This window comes from Dictyostelium purpureum, assembly GCF_000190715.1.
Source record: "Dictyostelium purpureum unplaced genomic scaffold DICPUscaffold_64, whole genome shotgun sequence".
NCBI classification, from domain to species: Eukaryota; Evosea; class Eumycetozoa; order Dictyosteliales; family Dictyosteliaceae; genus Dictyostelium; species Dictyostelium purpureum.
The window spans coordinates 37,701-57,246 of NW_003519401.1; the positions used below are offsets into that span (position 1 = coordinate 37,701).

At 28.0% G+C, this 19,546-nt stretch overlaps 3 protein-coding genes across 3 annotated transcripts; 1 reads left to right on the top strand and 2 right to left on the bottom strand.

Annotated features, from left to right (window-relative positions):
* Positions 1–1,274: 1,274 nt before the first annotated feature.
* Positions 1,275–7,319, bottom strand: DICPUDRAFT_87052 (uncharacterized protein; the record flags this gene model as incomplete). Its single annotated transcript, XM_003286179.1, has 3 exons — positions 1,275–5,848; positions 5,931–7,046; positions 7,262–7,319. 3 exons carry the CDS (start codon positions 7,317–7,319, stop codon positions 1,275–1,277), a joined length of 5,748 nt encoding a protein of 1,915 aa, XP_003286227.1.
* Positions 7,320–8,566: 1,247 nt separating this feature from the next.
* Positions 8,567–10,205, top strand: DICPUDRAFT_77112 (uncharacterized protein; the record flags this gene model as incomplete). The annotated part of the gene is made up of 4 exons (XM_003286161.1): positions 8,567–8,940; positions 9,039–9,398; positions 9,471–9,912; positions 9,981–10,205. The coding sequence occupies 4 exons, from the start codon at positions 8,567–8,569 to the stop codon at positions 10,203–10,205; spliced, it is 1,401 nt and encodes a 466-aa protein (XP_003286209.1).
* Positions 10,206–10,353: 148 nt separating this feature from the next.
* roco9 (uncharacterized protein) lies at positions 10,354–19,438 on the bottom strand (the record flags this gene model as incomplete). Its single annotated transcript, XM_003286180.1, has 3 exons — positions 10,354–18,263; positions 18,335–18,550; positions 18,619–19,438. 3 exons carry the CDS (start codon positions 19,436–19,438, stop codon positions 10,354–10,356), a joined length of 8,946 nt encoding a protein of 2,981 aa, XP_003286228.1.
* Positions 19,439–19,546: the final 108 nt, after the last annotated feature.

The window sequence follows — 19,546 nt, forward strand, 5'->3', positions numbered from 1 at the left end:
ATTATCAATATTAATATTTTCGCTACTAAACGATATATTAATGGGCTCCATCATTATAAATATATATTTATATTATTAAATTAACAATTGATTATGGAAAAAATATTTAAAATAAAATTTTTTTATTTTTAAAAATAAAATTATTATTTATATTTATATTAATATAATATATATTAATAATTTGCCACTAAACAACAACTAATATAAAATGGTATAGTTTATTGGTTGGAAAAAAAATAGAAATAGTAAATAAATAGTAAAATGAAAATAAAATAAATAAGTAATTTAAAAAAAAATACAATAAGAAAAAAAACTTATTTAAATATTATTTTTAATTTTAAAAAAAAAAAAACAACAAATAAATAATAAATTAAATATGGGAAAAAAAAAATAAATTAAATCTAATTAACAATATTTTATAACCCCCTTTATAGTAGTTGTTTTTTTTTCCCACACTAAATTTATATAAAATAATTAATTATTTTTTTTACTGTATCTATTTGTTTAATGTTTCTCTGTGTGTGTATGTGTGAGTGTGAATTTTTATAACGGTATTTATTATAAAAAGAGATGATGATGACAAAATTTGAAATGTGTTAAAACATATAAACATTTTTTATTTATAACAACAACAAAGATCATATTCTCATCATTTTTTATCTATGTTCTAATCTACTGTTTATTTATTTAGTTAATTTTAATAATTACTATGTATATATTTGAATAAATCTCATCATAAAGTGTCATTAATTTTTAATTAGTAAAATTATTTATAGAAATATTTTTTTTTGTGAGTGGGGTGCATGTTATTATATTGTAAATTTAATATGGAAATGTTTAAATTTTAAGTTATAATATGGTGTTGGGAATAGGCAAGAAATTATTTTATAATTAAATTTTAGGGGGTGTTTTTTTAGGGGGAAGTGTTGGTGATATAAATCTTTTCTTTTTTTTTTTTTTTTTAATATAAAAATGTGTTAATTGATGTGGGATGTATAAAATAGTGTTGGTTAATTGTTTATAATTTCTATTTTTTCATTATTTTTTATTTAGTATTGTTTTATTTAAAATAATTCTAGAACCAACCTATTGCAACAACTATCATCAACTTTATGCAATTTTGAACAATCATTTTTTAACCACCAAAAAAAAATAAAAAAAATTATTTTAATAATTTAAAATGTTAAAATGAAACATGTTTAAAGTTTGAAAAATTGAATTGATCAATAATTATTTTTATTTTTATTTTTATTTGAAATAAAATGAGATTTGATTTAAGCATCAACACCACTTTCATAGAGTGGATTAACACCACTATTATTATGATTGTTTTCATATAATGGATTTGTTGAAACACCATCACCTGACCATGCACCTTCACCAAAGAAAGCATCAGTAGGTGGAGCAGCTTTCTTGACTAATTTCCAAATAGCTGAGGCAATAATGGCAGTAGCAGCGGCGGCAGCAGCAATTGCAACAGATAAAATTGTTTTATTTGATTTATTTGTTGTGTTTGCATTCTTGACTGTAAGATAAACATAGTTGGTAGCATTTAAAAAGCTTTGGCTTCTAATTTCTTGTGGAGCATTGTAACCCATATCATTTACGAAAATCTTAAGACGATAATCACCTGCAATATAACCTTGAACTGAAATGGATTGAACTATTTTAAGGACTGTAGGATTAGTAGCAAGACAGGTAGCAGTTGTATAATTGGCCTCAAATGTACAGGATGGTGAATTTGTAAGATTGAATGAAACAAAGCTCTTGTGGAGGGCTGATTCATTTTTAGTGCCAACAACTGAGACAATTAAGGTAATGTTATTGTTTACTGAATCTGGATCAGTAGCAACGATGCCTTTAAGATTTACAATATCTTTAGTATTGAATGTATAGTTTTGATATTGATCTTCAACTGTAACATATGGTGGAATATTTACACGGTTAACATTGATAAAAATTTTAGTAGCCTCGGAAGAGAGACCATATTCATCTTTGATAAAAAGTGGAACGCTAGTATATCTTGGGTAAGCAGCTCCTGGGCTTGGTTCAAAGACAATATAGTAGTGGCCATCGGTATGTTGGGTAATATTTTGTAATGGTGAAAGAACTTCTCCATTTAATAATCTAACAGTACCTTGAGTTGGTAAGACTGGCATTAAGGCTTGAAGTGGAATTACAGGTTCATCAACATCATTACCATCAAATTTAATAGTAACATTGGTATCAACATTCATGTTGACAGTGTAATCTTTACCAATAAATAATGTTTCGACATTACCTGAATCGCTTGGGGTATAGCCAATTGGAGTAATGGTTGGTGGTTGATTTACATGGATAACATTGACAATAATTGTAATATAGCCTGAAATAATATCTCTGTCATAAAGTTGGAATGTAATAGTATCAAAATTATCACCATATTTATTTCTTGGTGGCATATAAGCAAGATTGTATGAATTTGAACCGGCTAAATCGACTGGGTATGTTGAAATTAATGAATCGATTGGTTTTTCTGAACCCATAATGTGTGAAACAGAGAGATTACCTCTTCCGGTGAAACCAGTAACTTTAAGATTAACTTCTACACCACCATTACCTGGAACACCAGTAATAGTAAGTGGATAACGGGTATTTTGGTAAACATTGATAACACGAAGACCAGTGTAAATTGGTGGATTTCTTGGGTTAACATTAAATTCACCAACAGCTGGTTCTGATGCAAGACTTTTACCATCAATAACTGCAAAATTGAATCTATCTAATGGTAAGTATTGGGTATCATAATCTGACATACCCTTGTTTGGTTTATAGGTGAGACCATCGAGTAAATAATAGGAGGCACTGGTGTTTTCGATTTCAACATTTTTATAGAGTAACTTTCCATTTGTTGGAAGAGATAAAAGAGAAACCTTTAAGTCTGAGACTGGTGATTCGAGATCACTACCATTAACTACAAATGAAACTTGATCATCTTGATTTAGTCTGATTTGGAATGAATTTGTTTTTGGCTTTGTGTTGAAGTAATCGTAGTAAACAACAAAAGAGCCTGATGCACTTAATGCCTTTGGATATGTGTATTTTGGAGTATCAATACATTCAATATTAAGAGTGTCAAAGATATTTTCATATGGTTTTGGTGTAACTTTAGCTGGATCGATTGTTAGTTGGAAAATAGGAGATGATAATGGAGCACCTAAAACATATTCTTTACCGCTGTCAAGAATAGTGTAGTTGCCTGGTAATTTGCCAACAAAAGAGCAAGTAACTGGGTCATTCTCATCATCCCTAACAGATATTAAAACAGAAACTGGGAATTGGTCATTTGAAGTGTACTTTTTATTTGTAAGAGTAAGTATTGGTGCATGATTAACCCTATTGACAGTGATTTGGGTGGTAGCAATGCCAGATTGACTATTAAAAGTATCATAGACATAGTAACTAAAACTATCTGTACCGTAAAATCCTTTGTTTGGTTTGTAATAGAATTTTAATGGGGCTAAACCTTGTGTAACAGCATTTCCATTTGTTTTGGCGCTAACAAATACACCATTAGCTGGTGGTGTTGAAATAACGGCAATTAATTTACCTTTATCAGAAGGATCGGCATCAGTACCATCAATAGTAATAACTTCTGAAACTTCTTCTTGATAAACTTGGAATGGTGGGGTTTGTAGAACTTCTGGTGCTATATTTAAACGTTGACCAACAATATCAATTAAAGTGGTGAAAGTATTAGCAGATTTAAGACCTTCAAAATCGGTTGTGGTATAAGAAATCGAAGCATAGCTGGAGCCTGTGGTTTCTGGAGCCAAGTAGCAAATTTTTTGGTTAAGTGAAGCTTTGCCTGATGTGACGTCAACTGGACCAAATACTTTATTAACTATAAGGGCTGTTCCTGGAGTATCACATTCATAGAATGAGCCATCAACACCAGCACTAAAGGCAGTGATAGTAAATGAAACCGATTTTGAATCACTATCTGTGGCGTTAAGATTTAATCTGGCAATACCCAATGGAATAATAGAAACTGGAGTAGAACCTGTGGCAATTGGGGCAACATTGGTATGGATAACGTTAACTGTGAGACTGCAATATGATGATGGAAGATTTGAACTATCAAATACTGCAAAATTAACAATAAAAGCTTTGGGAATATCAATATTGGATGTTTGAGTAAAGGAAATTTCATTTCCAACAATATTTTGAGTGGTGGCAGTAATAGTAGCACCAGTTTTAGTTTTAAAGACACCATATGCTGAAATATCAGAAAGAGATGGGAAAATGGTATATAATTTTGAGCTTGAATCTTCGAAATCTGAACCTGATAGGGTGAAGGTAACTGGAGTGGCTGCACCTAAACCTTTAGAGGTAATTATTTGTGGACTGCAAGTTGGTGCTTGGTTTACTCTATTAATTGTAATTGAACCTGTATTTTGATCACTGTCAAGACAACCATCATTAGCTATGAAACTAAATGAGGATGGTTGGATATAGTTTGTTGAAGCAGAAAATGTAAATAGAGTATCAGATGCATATTGTGTTGCAGTGTTAACATTAGCATTATTGGCTGAAATAATTCCACCAGCTGGAAGGGTTTTAAATTTAAATGTTAAGATATTTGAATCTGGATCAGAGCCGGCAAGTTTGAAATTAACTTTTCCATTTTGGTCACAAGCAAAACCTATAGCCGAGGCAAATGGCTTACGATTGTAATTTACTCTTAAATCTACTGCACCATAACCAATGGCAGAGACTCTTGGAGTTGGTGAACTGGCAAGACCATCAGTTGAAGCTGGGATTTTAATTAAAAGTCCACTAGCTGTACCTTGGGTAATAGAACCAGTATTGACTGTAATTTTATTTGGAACAGTTGAAATTACTTGTTCATCATCACCTGCGACAGCTTTGAAAACAATTGTTTTAAGAGCAGTTGTAAAGGCAGCTTGAGCTTTAAGAGTCCAATCGGCTGCAATTCCAGCCTTTTCGGCAACAACACCAAAACCAGCTGAGCTAATAGTGCTACTCCAGTTTGGAAGAACTGCATTATTATAACCAACGATAATTGGCATAATTGATTGTTGAGCTAAAGTGGTTTTGAGTTTTTCGATATCAGCTGATGAAGCAGTGTGATCAGAATCAGTAATAAGAACAATAACCCTATAAGCACCTGTTGTCCAACCTAATGGGCTTGATGCTGCATCGATTAAAGAAGCGAGAGAATTACCATTAGATGCGGAGACATAGGTATTTGGATTGAGAGTACTAATACCGGTATCAATAGCACTACCAATAGTTAATTGTGGTTGGAAAGTAAAGCCAGCATTTGGGACATCGCTAAAGAAACCAAGACCAAATTGAGCATTTTCACTGAATTTCTTGAAGGAACTAACAAAACTATTCATGTTTGATTTGATATAACCAAATACAGTAGAATCTTGGGCATTTGCATCAGCTAAAACATAGACATTAAGAGTTGGGAGAGATGCTGGAATACTATATGAAACTTTAACTTCGGTTTGATCTTTAACATAGAGTGAAACAAAAGTTGGATTGATGTATGAGTTTGGAGTAACAGTAGTAGCAATAATAGAATTTGTAAGATCAGAACATGTTCTTGAGAGTGGGGTATCACATAATACACCAGTCCAACCATTATAACATGAACATTTACCATCACCATTAACACCATCATATGAATTACCATTAATACATTTATCAGATGGAACACAATCTGGACCATAATAACCTTTTGAACAATCAAAACATTTAACATCTGGATTCCATCCAGTTGGACAAGTACAACCACCATTATTATTTTGTTCACCAGCACCACAGTTTGGTTTTGCTAAAATAATAAATTAAAAAAAAATTAAAATCAACTCTTTATAAACAAAAAAAAAATAAAATAAAATTAAATCAATACATACGAACAAAAATTGAGAATGAACGAACTTGTGAAGATAAATCTTTTGCGTCACTACAATATGCAGACATAACATATGAACCAACATCGGTAACTTTTGGAGTCCATGAATAGGTAACAATTTGATTTCGTGAATTACCACTAATTGGGTTAACAACTTGGGCCATATCTTTTGGAACATTAGCACTTTGAACAACTACTGTTGATTTATCACTAGTACAATTAATAGCGAACGAGGTTGAAACTTTAGTATTGAATGTAATAACTTGACCATCGACTGGTGTTGGATTTGTAAAGTATGGTGGTTCATTAATTGTAACAACACATGTATTATTTACATTGTTTACAATAGCTGGATTACAGTTGGTACATTGAGAATTGGTAGTACAAACTATACCTTTGTTGACACAACTATCATCACAGACACCTGGTTCAGAAACTGAGTTGAGAATAAAATCTACTACAATGTAAGCAGACTTGCTATCTTGAATATAAATTTGAGTTGAATATAGACCAATTTGAGTTGGTTTGAAAAAGACATCACCACTTGGTGAAATAGTCATACCAGCTGGTTGAGTCATTGTATAAACAGTTGAGAATGAAAAAGTGAGTGGATCGTTATTTGGATCGGAGGCAATAATCCTAAAGTTGTTGTTTTTACCATAAATTACATTATAAATTGGAAGCATACTTGATACTGGTGAAGAGTTAAGTAAGGAAAGATCTGATTTGTTTTCGATTTGAACATTGGTAGTGATATTCCATGAACCATCTTTATTATTAATAAGCGAACTAATTCTACAACAATCTGTAAAAATGGCAGTATAAGTTTTAGAGGCACCAGAAGCAAGAACTGGATAAGTTTTAGTTACGGTGTATGAACCTGTGAACCAATCGTTAATTGGATCAAAACCAGTGACAGTAAGTACTACAGAATTCGATGCGATACCTGAACCAGTACCATATGTTAATGTACCAACTGAAATTGATTCACCAAGTACAATTGAGGTTTTACTAGATTTGAAAAAAGTAGTTCTAAATGCAAAATTTGATGAGAATTTAATTGTATTGTAGGAAGTTGTTGGTTGCCATGATATTGAGCCGAAACGGAAATGTGATGCTTTAATTACATATTATTATTTAATTTAATGATAAATAAATATTTAAATTTATATTTATAGAAAAAGAAAAAAAAAAAATTTTATTAATAATGGAACAACAAAAAATATTTTTTTTAAAAACATAAAAAAAATAAAAAATTTTCGATTTTTCTTTATATTTAAAACTAAAAACAATCGATTATTGGAAAAAAAAAAATATTTAGTGTTCACATACCTTCGGCAACAAATAACATTGCCATTAAGACAATGAATATTTTAAATAAGCTTTTCATTTTTATATATAATTATAAATAGATATTCGATTTCTTTTTTTTATTATTGTAATATTACAAATTAATATTTATGGAAAAAAAATAATTAGGAAAAAAAAAAGATAAAAAATAATTTATGATTGGTGTACCAGGGTTATATCTGGATTTTATTATAATATGTGAATATATAATATTCAAATATATAAATATATTTTACTAATAATACAAAAAAAAAAAAAATTAATTGAAAATGATAAAAAAAAAAAAAAAAAAAGGAAAAAATTGAAAGAATAAAAAATAAAAAAAATGTTTAAAAAAATAAAATAAAAAAATGTTTTTATTAACTATAATAATTTTATTGAAAATATCATATTGGTTTTTTAGACCAAATCGTCGATAAAATCAAAAAAAAAAAAATATATTTTTTTAAATTTTTTCTGAATTTTAGGTGGAGTAATCAACCAACCATAAAAATTAAATTTAAAAATATCTTTCTCCACTTGCCTGTGACCTTTATAATAATAATTTTTTTTAAAACTTTTTTTTTTAATTGCGTTATGGGTAAAATTATCAAATTTTTTGATGAGAATAATTTTTAAAAATATTTTCACTCTGCACAAAAATGAAAAAAATCACATTAAAATTTTTTTACCAAACTGATTTTTAAACGCATTGTTTTTTTCTATTTTTTTCTTTATTTTTTTTAAATTAAATTATAATCTAGATTGATTTTTGAATTAACAAATCAATTTTAAATGTAATCGGTTATAAAAAAAAAAAGTTAAAATAATGGGTGATAAAATTAATTTATTAAAGTGGGTGTTTACTAAAAATAACTTAAAATACTGTTGATTACTTTATAATTTCTCATTATTTTTTTTTTTTTAAATTTTTACATTTACGTAAAAGTAAAAAAATGATCTTGTTTTTTTTCTTTTCTGACCACAATGCACAAAATAAATTTATTTTAGTTGATTATAAAATACAGATATAAAATAAAATTATTTATTTTATATAATCAAAAATAATATTTAATTAATTATTATTTGTAAATTAAAAAAAATAAAATGAAAGTTTGCATATTATGTGGGGTTAATTAATTATTTGAGTGTGTGAGAGTGTGGGATATATAAACTATTTTTTTTTTAAAAATAAATAATTATTTTATTTATTTTTAAATTTAACATTACAATTTAATTTTTTTTAATGTTTATTTTTATAATTTCATATTTCCAGTTATATTAATTTAACAGTAATAGTAAAATACTATGGAACCATTAATATCATTTAATGACACTTCTACAAATATAGTAAATAATAATTTTAATGAAAATTCTATAATAAACAAAATAACAAATCAAGATATAAACGAAAATTGCTATAATATCAATACTAAAAAAGATAATAATTTTGAAATTAATAGTAATAATAATATTACTAATAACAATGAGCTATCAAATATTCAGAAAATAAATTCAATAAAATATCTGTTATTATTAAATTTTGCAACTCCATTAATAATTTTATATATGTACAAAACTTTTTTAGACCAAAATAACGATACCACAACTAAAGAAATTCAAATAGTAACCCATATAATTCGATCCATGTGGTCTTTATCTCTATTTTTTTGTTTAACATCGTAAATATATCATTATATAAAATACCATTTTCCCAGGATTTATTTACTAATTTTTATAAAAATTTTTATAAAAATTTAAAAAAAAAAAAAAAAAAAAGATTAAATGTATATGTCTGGGAATTATTTAATATTGATTACAAATCAATATTTAAATTAAAAGAATATTCAAACTATATAGATATACAACAAACCGATAATAGTAATAATAAAATATTTTTATATTTATTTAAAAGATCAATAATACTATTCAGTATTTTAACTATAACATTAATAATAAATAATTTTCAAAATAATAATTTATTTTATAATAAAAACTATGGATACAATATACCAGTTTTAATATTAATATGGTCCATTTTCTTTTCAGTTATATTTTATGATCATTTTTTAAGATCAGTATTAATAAATAGTTTAATATTAATAATAAAATCACCTTTTAAATCTATTTCTTTTTTATCGTATGTATAATTAGAATAAAAATAATAACTCAAAAATATAATATTGATAAATATTTTTATTTTTTAAAATAGGTTTTGGATTGCAGATCAAATAACATCATTATCAATATTTTTAAAGGATTTTAATATAACATTATGTTTCTTATTTTCATTTTTAAATATTGATTTTTGTTTTAATCATTTTAAATGGTTATCTCCAATAATATTATCGTTACCATTTATTTTCAGAATATCCCAATGTATCAGAGTATACTACGACACCAATAATAGATTACAACTATTCAATGCATACAAATATTTTATTGGATTGGTAGTATTATTTTTTTCAAATTTATATCACAATTTTTATCATATACCAGAGTTTAAAATTTATTGGATATTATTTGCAACTTCAGGTACATTATACTCCTACTATTGGGATGTAGTCAGAGATTGGGGATTGTTTGAGAACAATTGTTTTAGAATTAAACCAAACTTTTTATTAAGGGATCAATTACTATATATTTATAAACCAGTAAGTAGAACAATTATAATATCACTTTTCAACTAATGAAAAAAATCAAATACTAATTTATTATAAAGTTTTATTATTATTCAATTATTTCAAATTTAATAATGAGATTTAATTGGACCATTTTAATAAACCCATCATTATTTGGTTTTAAATTAAATAATGAATTTGTCATAGGAACATTCTTAATATCAATAGATATAATTAGAAGGTGTCAATGGAATTTCTTTAGAATGGAATACGAACAAATAACAATAAACAACAATAAAAACCAATCAATAAAAAATATAATATAATTTATAAAAAAATAAAAAAATTATTACAAATAAATATTTTGAATTTAAAATTTACATTTTATTAAATTTATACTATACTATATATATACTATTATTTACGATTTCTATTATAATTATGTATTATTACTATTTATTTATTAAATTATTTTTAGTTTTCACTGCTGCTATCACTTGAATTTTCATTAATACTATCAATACTTGTACTTGTATTATTACAATCGCTAACTGGTTTTTCTTTTTCGGTTATATTTGAATTGTTTTCAATTTGATTATTTTCGACTTCATTTTTCTTTTGGATTGGTAATTGTGGTAATGGCTTATTAAATTGATTATTGTTATTATTATTATTATTATTATTATTATTATTATTATTATTATTATTACCATTATTTTTTACAAAGTTTTTAAAATGATCAGGTCTAAGTAAAATAAAGCTTGTATTTGTACGATTTAATTGAATATGCTGATATTTTTTGGTTTCTAAAAATGTTGGGGTTGTTGGTTCTCTATTTTGTAGGATTTTTTCTATTTCTTCAAGTTTTTTAATAATTTCATTAAAACTTGGACGTGCAGAAGGATCTTGTGCCCAACATATATTTAAGAGGTTATCATATTCTGGGACATTATGGGTTGGCAATGGTGGTCTAATACCATCACAGATCATTTGCTCTACAGCTGACATAAATGTAATTCCTTCAAAGAACTTGGTTCTTGCTAAAAGTTCGAAAAGGATGACACCATATGCATAGACATCACTTTTATCGGAGCAAAGTTCGTTACTGATAACTTCCGGTGCAAGCCAAACTGGATTTTGAACTGCTCTATTGGCAACGGTTGTAGAGAAACCAGATAGAGAGAAATCACACAAATGACATGATACAGTCTCGGGATCTTTGCTTGAGAGTAAGATATTTGGTGATTTAAGATCACGATGTACTACTGATGGTCTACTATCATGAAGAGTTTGAAGTGAGGCTGCAATTTCCTTAGCGAATCTAATTCTTAATGACCAATCGAGGGGATTTGATAGATCGTGGATATAGTCATATAAATTACCACCACTCTTGAATTCAGTGATAATACATAGAGGTTCTAAACAAAAGCCTTTAAGATCAATAATGTTCTCGTGGATGAATGAACTGAGACAAAAGATTTCACGACGGAATTCTGCAAATACTTTGGTGAAGTTACTGCCCACAATATCTGTTTTTAAAAGTTTAATTGCAACATTATTATTTCTCCATTTACCTTTGTATACGGTAGCAGTGCCACCTTCGCCAATTGGTTCTGGTTCCAATTCAACTTCTTTATAGTCAATAAGTTTATGACGAAGATCGGTCATAATAAGATCAGGGGCCAGTTGATTTAGTTTGATTGGAATTAAAGCATGAATTGAGCAACTAAGATATGATTTACCCTTGATTACAGCTTGTTCTACTTGATCTAGTCTAAAGAGGAACTCTGGTTTGGTACTGGTTTCGATACAATGCATACAAGGAATATAGGTTGTATATTGTAACTCGTTATATGATTCTAAAATTGAGTCGAAAATTTGTAAAATATGTCTACACATTTTGCTTGAGGATATTTCAATCTTGTTATCGTTATGCATTTGTATGAATACCAAATCATCAGAGCCCAAAACACTAATGGTACTGCTTCTACGGAAGTGTTTAGCATTTGGTGACATTGGATAACGTCTAGCAACTGGGAAAGATAAATAACAGTTTTCTAAAACGACACCAGTTTTCCAACAGTGTTTGATGGAGCAAAACATATAAAGTTGGCTTAAAAGTCTTGGGAAAAAGCTATTTGGAATTTTTTGTTCAAAAAGGAATAATCTACCAACTGTTCTTGGCTCGTCAGTTTGGAATAGCTTATCAATTGAAACTGGTGGTTGGTCTGGTAGTTCATTTGGTAAAAATATAACTTTTTCATTTAATGTCTTTAGATTACGCAATTGCTGTTGTTGTTGTTGTAAATGTTGTAGATTTTTTAATGGTGATAGTAATGAATTTAGATTGTTGCTACTAGTATTATTATTATTATTATTAATACTATTATTTGAGTTATTGTTACTATTGTTATTACTACGGATTGGTGATAAAGATAAATTTGGGAATTTCAATGGACTTGAGTTGTTTGAGCCACTGCTAATTGTATTTGAACGAATCGAAATCGATCTTAATGATGGACTGCCGCTAATTGATAATCTATTTAAATTGGGACCTGAATTATTAAAATGTGATGTTACAGAATGACCACCGCTACCACTTGAATGGCTACTACCTGGACTGCTTGGATTTCCTACGAGCGATAGTGGATACATGTAGCCCCATGTTGATGGATCATATAAAACATCAATTAAATAAGCAATATTGAATTTCTTTGCCAAGGTTAAAAGGAATGGATATAGTCTAGTTGGTATATCATTCCATACACTTTCTAAATTGCTCATTAAAATGATATCTTTCTTTTTACCAATATTATTTTTACCAAGGATACTATTAATGATATCATCACTCTTGCTATCATTTAAACTTGAATCTAATAAAATTGATGAGGTGGTTGCTATACCTGTTGAGCCATTATTTGGATTGCTGTTGGAGTTGTTATTACTACTATTGTTATTACTATTTGATGAGGCTGTTGTGGTTGTGGAGGTGTTTGATGGGGTTAATTGCTTTAAGGTTATCAATGAGGAGAGTGTAGAGGTTAACCATAATGGATCTAAAATAACCCAATCATAATCATCAGATGTGAACAATAAACTCAATTCGGTCAAGAGTTCACAGGTATTTTTAGTTTCTAGTTTATCTAATTTACACATTTCACCAATGGAATAAAGTTCTTTTTTGGAGATGAATGGCGACTGTAAAGTTTTAATATGTTTTTCGAATAAACGCTGACTACTTGATACTCTGGTGCCATATGGTTTTTGATTTAAGAAAACAGATTTCAAATCTTCACGAAGCTTTGGGAAATTATCTTTATCAGTACTACTACCAATATTTATAAAATTGAATGTAAACAATGGGAATAGAGAGTGGCACTTTTGTTCGATTCTTGGTGTTATGTATGAGTAGTAATCCTTTGGGACTTGACTATCACTATTAAAAACACCAACCATAAAGATATTTGCATAGGTGCATCTATCTTTAATACTTTCTAACCATTTATAAACTCTTATTGGTTCTTCTGATTCAGTAAGTGACCAAACTAATAAAAATACTGATCTCTTTGTAAATAAATGTTGACTACAATTTGTTATTGAGCTGGAAATATCTCTTATATATACAGTTAAATTTTTCTTTTTAGAAATCTCTTGATTATTAAAATTAATTAAATTATTTTGATTGGTTGTTGTTGTTGTTGTTTCATTATTATCAATGTTATTATTTAAATTATTAAGGTTATTTAAAATATTTAAATTTGCAAAACTTAATGAATCATTAATTGATTGTTTTCTATATACAGTTGTTTCATTATCATTACTACTATTATTATTATTTACAATTAGTGATGATGAATTTGATGGTGTCATTGGTGATGCTAAGATATTATTATTATTACTATTGTTATTATTTATATTTGATGCTATACAATATAAAATTGAATTTGGATTGCCTTCATATTCAATTTCCCATTTGGTTGGTTTAATTTTTTTCTCTTTATTATTTAATGGAAGTGAGCCAATGTTTTTACTCATATTTTCTTGTTTTCCAGTGGTATTGCTTGTATTGCTACTATTATTACCACCTATGGTATTACTATTTGTAATATTTGAACTATTATTTGAACTACTAGCATTTGATTTTTTTAATTTTGTATTGCTTGTAATGATATTTCTAATCAATTCATTTTTGTTTATAAAATTTGTATCTGTGATAATAATAAGTTTACTTCTTGGGTGGAAATGGGCTTGTGACATTTGTTGAGTGAGATAACGCATAATAGCTTCAGTTGTTTCTAATTCTTTAAATGGAGAGTCCATAATATTATGATTTACAATTAAAGATTTTAATTTCTTTAATTGGGCCAATGTATGTGGAAGTGTGGTGATTGTATTACGATCTAAATTTAAAAGTGTTAACGAGGTCAATTTGCCAATGGATGGTGATACATATGTAAATCTATTGCCATCTAGTCTTAGCTCGGTTAATAGAGATAAATTGAAATCGTTGAAGGAGATACTGTATAAACTATTATTATGTAAATAAAGCTTCTTTAAACTTGGTAACATTGCATGATTTGGTACTGTTGTAAATTGATTATCTGAAAGATCTAAAACTGAAAGTTTTGAAAGACGTTGAAAATCGATGGGTACTTCGGTAATCTTATTTTGATTAAGGAATAAAGCTTCTAAATTAACGAGGTCATAGAGCTTATTTGGAATCGAGGATAATGAGCAACCAGTTAATTCTAAATGACGGAGTGTCTTCATTTCGAACATTAAATTGCTAAGTTTAACTAATGGATTTGGTCCCATACGGAAATGAGTAATTTCGTTCATTAGGAAAACTTTATCATCCAATTTATGTGACTTGAATTTGGTAATTTGATTATTTCTTAAATCCAATGTTTTTAGTGATCTTAATTTAAAGAAACCTAATGGGAGCTCTCTGATATTATTGTTTTGAACGTAGAGCTCTTCTAAACCGACCATTAAAGAGAGTGCTTGAGGGAAAGACGATAATCTATTATTCATTACTGAAAGTACTTTAAGTTGCTTCATTTTGCTTATTGATTCTGGAATAATAAGAAGTTTATTACTATCTAATACTAGTTTTTGTAATGTTGAAATTGTATAAATTGATTTGTGTAATGACTCTAAAAGATTGCTTGAGAGATCAAATTCTAAAAGTTTTAATTTTGAACCAATTAATTTCAATAAACTACTTGGAATTGATTTAATTCTATTATCTGCTAAACAGAGATGGGTAAGATTACTTAGTAGAATTACATCTGTTGGAAAAGTGTTGAAAAAGTTTCTTGAAAGGTTTAGTTTTGTTAAGGATGTAAAGTAACCTAAAAGACTACGATCAATTTGAAGAAAAGTTAACTTTTGGTTAATTAAATCACATTTGACTTTACCAATGAGCTTCTTGGAGATTTGTTGGCTTTCTCTTGAATTTATAAACTCTGTGAATAAAGATGACCATAAAATAATTTGATCGTTATCGTAAGATGGTTTAATCATTTCGTTGAAATCTTCTTGTTTGAAAATCATGGATTGACGAGGTGAAATTGGTGAATGGTCAACTTTACCAGAAAGGTTACCATTGCTCTTTGATGATGATAGTTGACTGTGTTTATATAATAAATTTACATATTGATTACGATTTTGTTGAATATAAGTCCAAATTGATGGTGATCTCTTGAGGAATTTTCTTTCAGTGTCTCTAAGTGCTTCAGAGTATAGGAAGTTACCGAATCTACCGCTAAATGATTCTTTTGTAAGGAATAATAATAAATTTTCATTAAATTCAAAGTGGAATGGGAATTGTCTTTGTAATTGCCAAACTGTATCTAAAAATTGTATGAATATTGGTGAAAATGATCTGTTGATAAGGATTGAAGATTCATAAGTTTCGGAGAATAAAAAGAATTTCTTTTTAGTTGATGAATCGGTGTGAACAGTCTCTGGAATTGGAACATGATATTCACCATCGAAACTTTTTTCGTTACTGATATCTTTACCTAGCATCATTAAATTAATACCAGAGCTTTTAGAAACTGAACCATAACCCTTCTTTGATGAATGACTTGATGTTGATGAAGTTGAACTATTCATTATGTTTTCTTTATTATGATTGAAATTATTGAATGGGTAACCATATTGAATCCATTCCTTTTCGACAAGTACCAAAAAGCCATCAAAAGTTCTATAATAAGGATCACTTAAAATCATAGTTATTGAGCTAGTGCTGGCTAAATCTAAAGCATAGTTTGGTGTGTCAACGGGCGGTTTTAACAATACTGATGAACCTTCATCCAATAAATTGGAAACACGAATACAACCTTCCAAGAGCTTCTTTATACCACCAATCCATTTTGACTCTTCAATTGATTTCCATCCCTCTATTGAACCATCGAAATTGGTGATAGAATGGTAGAGTTCAAACCAATAACTCTCAATCTCTTCTCTTGTTGGTATTGATAAAAATATAATATTGGAGCTATTTAATTTAAATTGATCATAAACTGCCAATGAATTCATGTCAACTTTGTTTGTGAAAACAAGAGTGGCTTCATTTTGTCTCTTTGATTTTAATGAATGACTTGAGAATTGGTGTTGAATTTCTCTGTGTAATAATTGATTATTGGTGCTATTGGATAGTGCACTTGATGATGATGATGAATTTGGTGAATTTGCATTGCTTGAGTTTGGTGAATATTGATTATCTAGATCCTTATTTACAAATAAATGATAAAGTTTAACGTCCACAGCGTCTGATACTACATTATTAATACTATTTGATGATTGTTGAAGCTGTTGTTGTTGCTGTTTATCTTTTTTAGAGGATGATTTACTGCTTGAACTTTTTGATGTTCTCATTTGGTTTAATGGTGAGGAGACTTCTTTTTTATCCAAGTTACGTCTTTTAACTGGAGATGGGGGTTCAATATCATCCCTACTTGCACTAATAGGAATTGAGCCTGAGCTTGAAAGACTACCACCACCGCTATTTCCATTATTATTTACAGATGAAGATGAAGAATTTAAAATTACAGATGACGAAGAAGATGACAAACCAACTTGTTGAGAGTTTCCATAACTAAGCATACCCCCAGTTTGATGGCCTGATGAAGATTGGTAAACACAAACTCTGAATAACATTGCTTTATTATTGATGTTGGTCCAGGACAGTATAGGTATTTTGCTTTGGGTTTTCTTTACATAGGATTGTAATAGCTCATCACTTAAAAGATTTGATAATAAGATACGCTTTGGAAAGATTGATGAGGTATCTCTCGAAAGAAATTCGATAATTCTCCATTCTTTATCCATATCTAATTTCAAACGTTGGGATTCGTGGATGGGTGAATAAATATCCCAGTTGTTAGAATTTGAGGCTAATGATAATAAATTGGTTGTACTACTGTTTTGTAAACTATTATTCAATAAAGCTCTAGGTATTTCATGGTTAACGCTTGAAAAGAATCTACCAAAATCGAGTATTGGTGTAATATAATATGCAAGAATTTGATTAAGCTTATCCAAATCCTCATCAGAATTGAAACCCAAGTATTGGAAACGTATATTTTTACAATAGCACAAGAATATTTGATACTTGCTTATACCAGTTGCGCTAATTGGTACGGAGTTCTTTAACGATTTGCCAAATATCTCCCATTTAATAATTGATGATAGTATAATTTCGAATTGGTAAAGTTTAATTTCAAATTGATTACGTGTTGATGATGAACCATTATTACTTGAGCTATGGTCCTCTGGTATTAAAAAGTTATTTGTATTTCCTTGGGTATAGTCATCGCCTTCATCTTTCTTCCATATTACTCTATAATTGGTTATAAATAATGTTCCATGTTCCCAGCTTGAAACGTCATAGGTATTGTTTTGGTTTGAGTTTATCTTTAAATTATTTGGAGGTATAATGACATTCTTTAATTGCATCATTATAAACTCACCTGCTAATGTAACTGGTCTATCGTCAATATTCACAAAGAAATCTTCACAACAATTTATAATGGTTGCAGTTGATGAATAAAATGAACTATGATTTTTATAATTAATAAATAGTGGTGTAAATAATTCAGATAATTTTTCTATTATACTTTTAAATTTATATTGTGGTTGATTTGTTGATGGCTCTTGTGATTGTTCTTCATTATTGTTATTTTCTTGTTGTTGCTGTTGTTGTAAATGTTGTAATTGTTGTTGTAAATGTTGTTCGTTTGAATTTCTATTATTTAATACAGTTGAAACATGTTTCTTTAAAAATGATAAAAATCTTTGTAAAAATTCTCTGCACTCTACTGATAACTTTTGAACCAAATACTGTATATCCCAATATCCACCATATTGAGAATTTACTAAAAAAAATAAAAAAATATTTTATTAATATACATAATTATTTTTATTTAAATAGTCTAATCATACATACATGCAGAACTATGGTTTTTGACAGCATTATAAAGTTCCACATTCATTAATTGATCTGGTAATGATGCAATAAACTCGATAATTAATGATGCAACATCGTGAGGTTCTTGTGGCTCTGGATAAAAGAAATTAAAATCACCTGTCCTTTCAAATGAGTTTTTAATGATTTGAATCTTTTCGTTATTACCCATTTTAAAAAATAAATCTTCAACATGATCTAGAAAATAAATAAAAAATTAATAAGTATGTATGAATTTAAACTAATAATAGATATATAAAACTTACAATAGCCCTCTAAAAACGAAATTGCTTTTTCTAATAACATTGGTATTGGTAAATTATTATTTTGACGTTTAATTATTAATGCTAAAGGTACACCAAAATATTGAAAATCTGGTTGGCCTCCATTACCTAATGGAATAGTATAAAAATGTATTGGAGGTGATTGTTGGTCAAATGTAGGAAATGGTGAAGGTGGGACTACAAATTCGAAATTTGATTTTGATAATGATGACTGAACCTTAATATTTCCATTACTATCTTTCAATTGTTGTTGTGATGCTGATGCAGATGACGCTATACGATTTTGTTTTTCAGGGTTTCTAAGTGATTTGAATTTTAATGAGTTATATATATGTTTTAGTTTTGATGATTTTTGAGGTTTAGGTGTCATTGATTCTCCATTTGAATTTGGTTGTTGTCTAAAATATTGGCTTGATCCTGTTGTTAATGTATTTACATCTGAAGTTTCACTAGTTTGTGAGTAGAATGAATCTGACCTATTTGGATTATAATCTATACTTCTTGTGCTTGATGATCTTAGAGATGAAAATGATGTTGAGTTTGATGCCGTTATTGCTGTTGGCTCATTATTATTATTATTATTATTATTTAAATCTTCGCCACTTGAAACATGAGTTGAAAAAGTCTCTTGTTCTCTGTTATTACTTATATCATTTAAATTATTACTAGATTTATTCTTTTCTTTATCTTTATCTTTTTTACCAAATAAAGTTTTAAATTTTAATGTAGATGATTTTTTCTTTAATTCATCTTTTTCCGATTTACTTTTTTTTTCGTTAAACAAATTTACAATTGATGACATTATTATATATTGTTTTTATTATTTATATAAAATAAAAATGATTTATTTTTTATGTGTTAAAAATTTTTTTTCTATTATTATTTTTTTATTTAAAAATATATATGTACT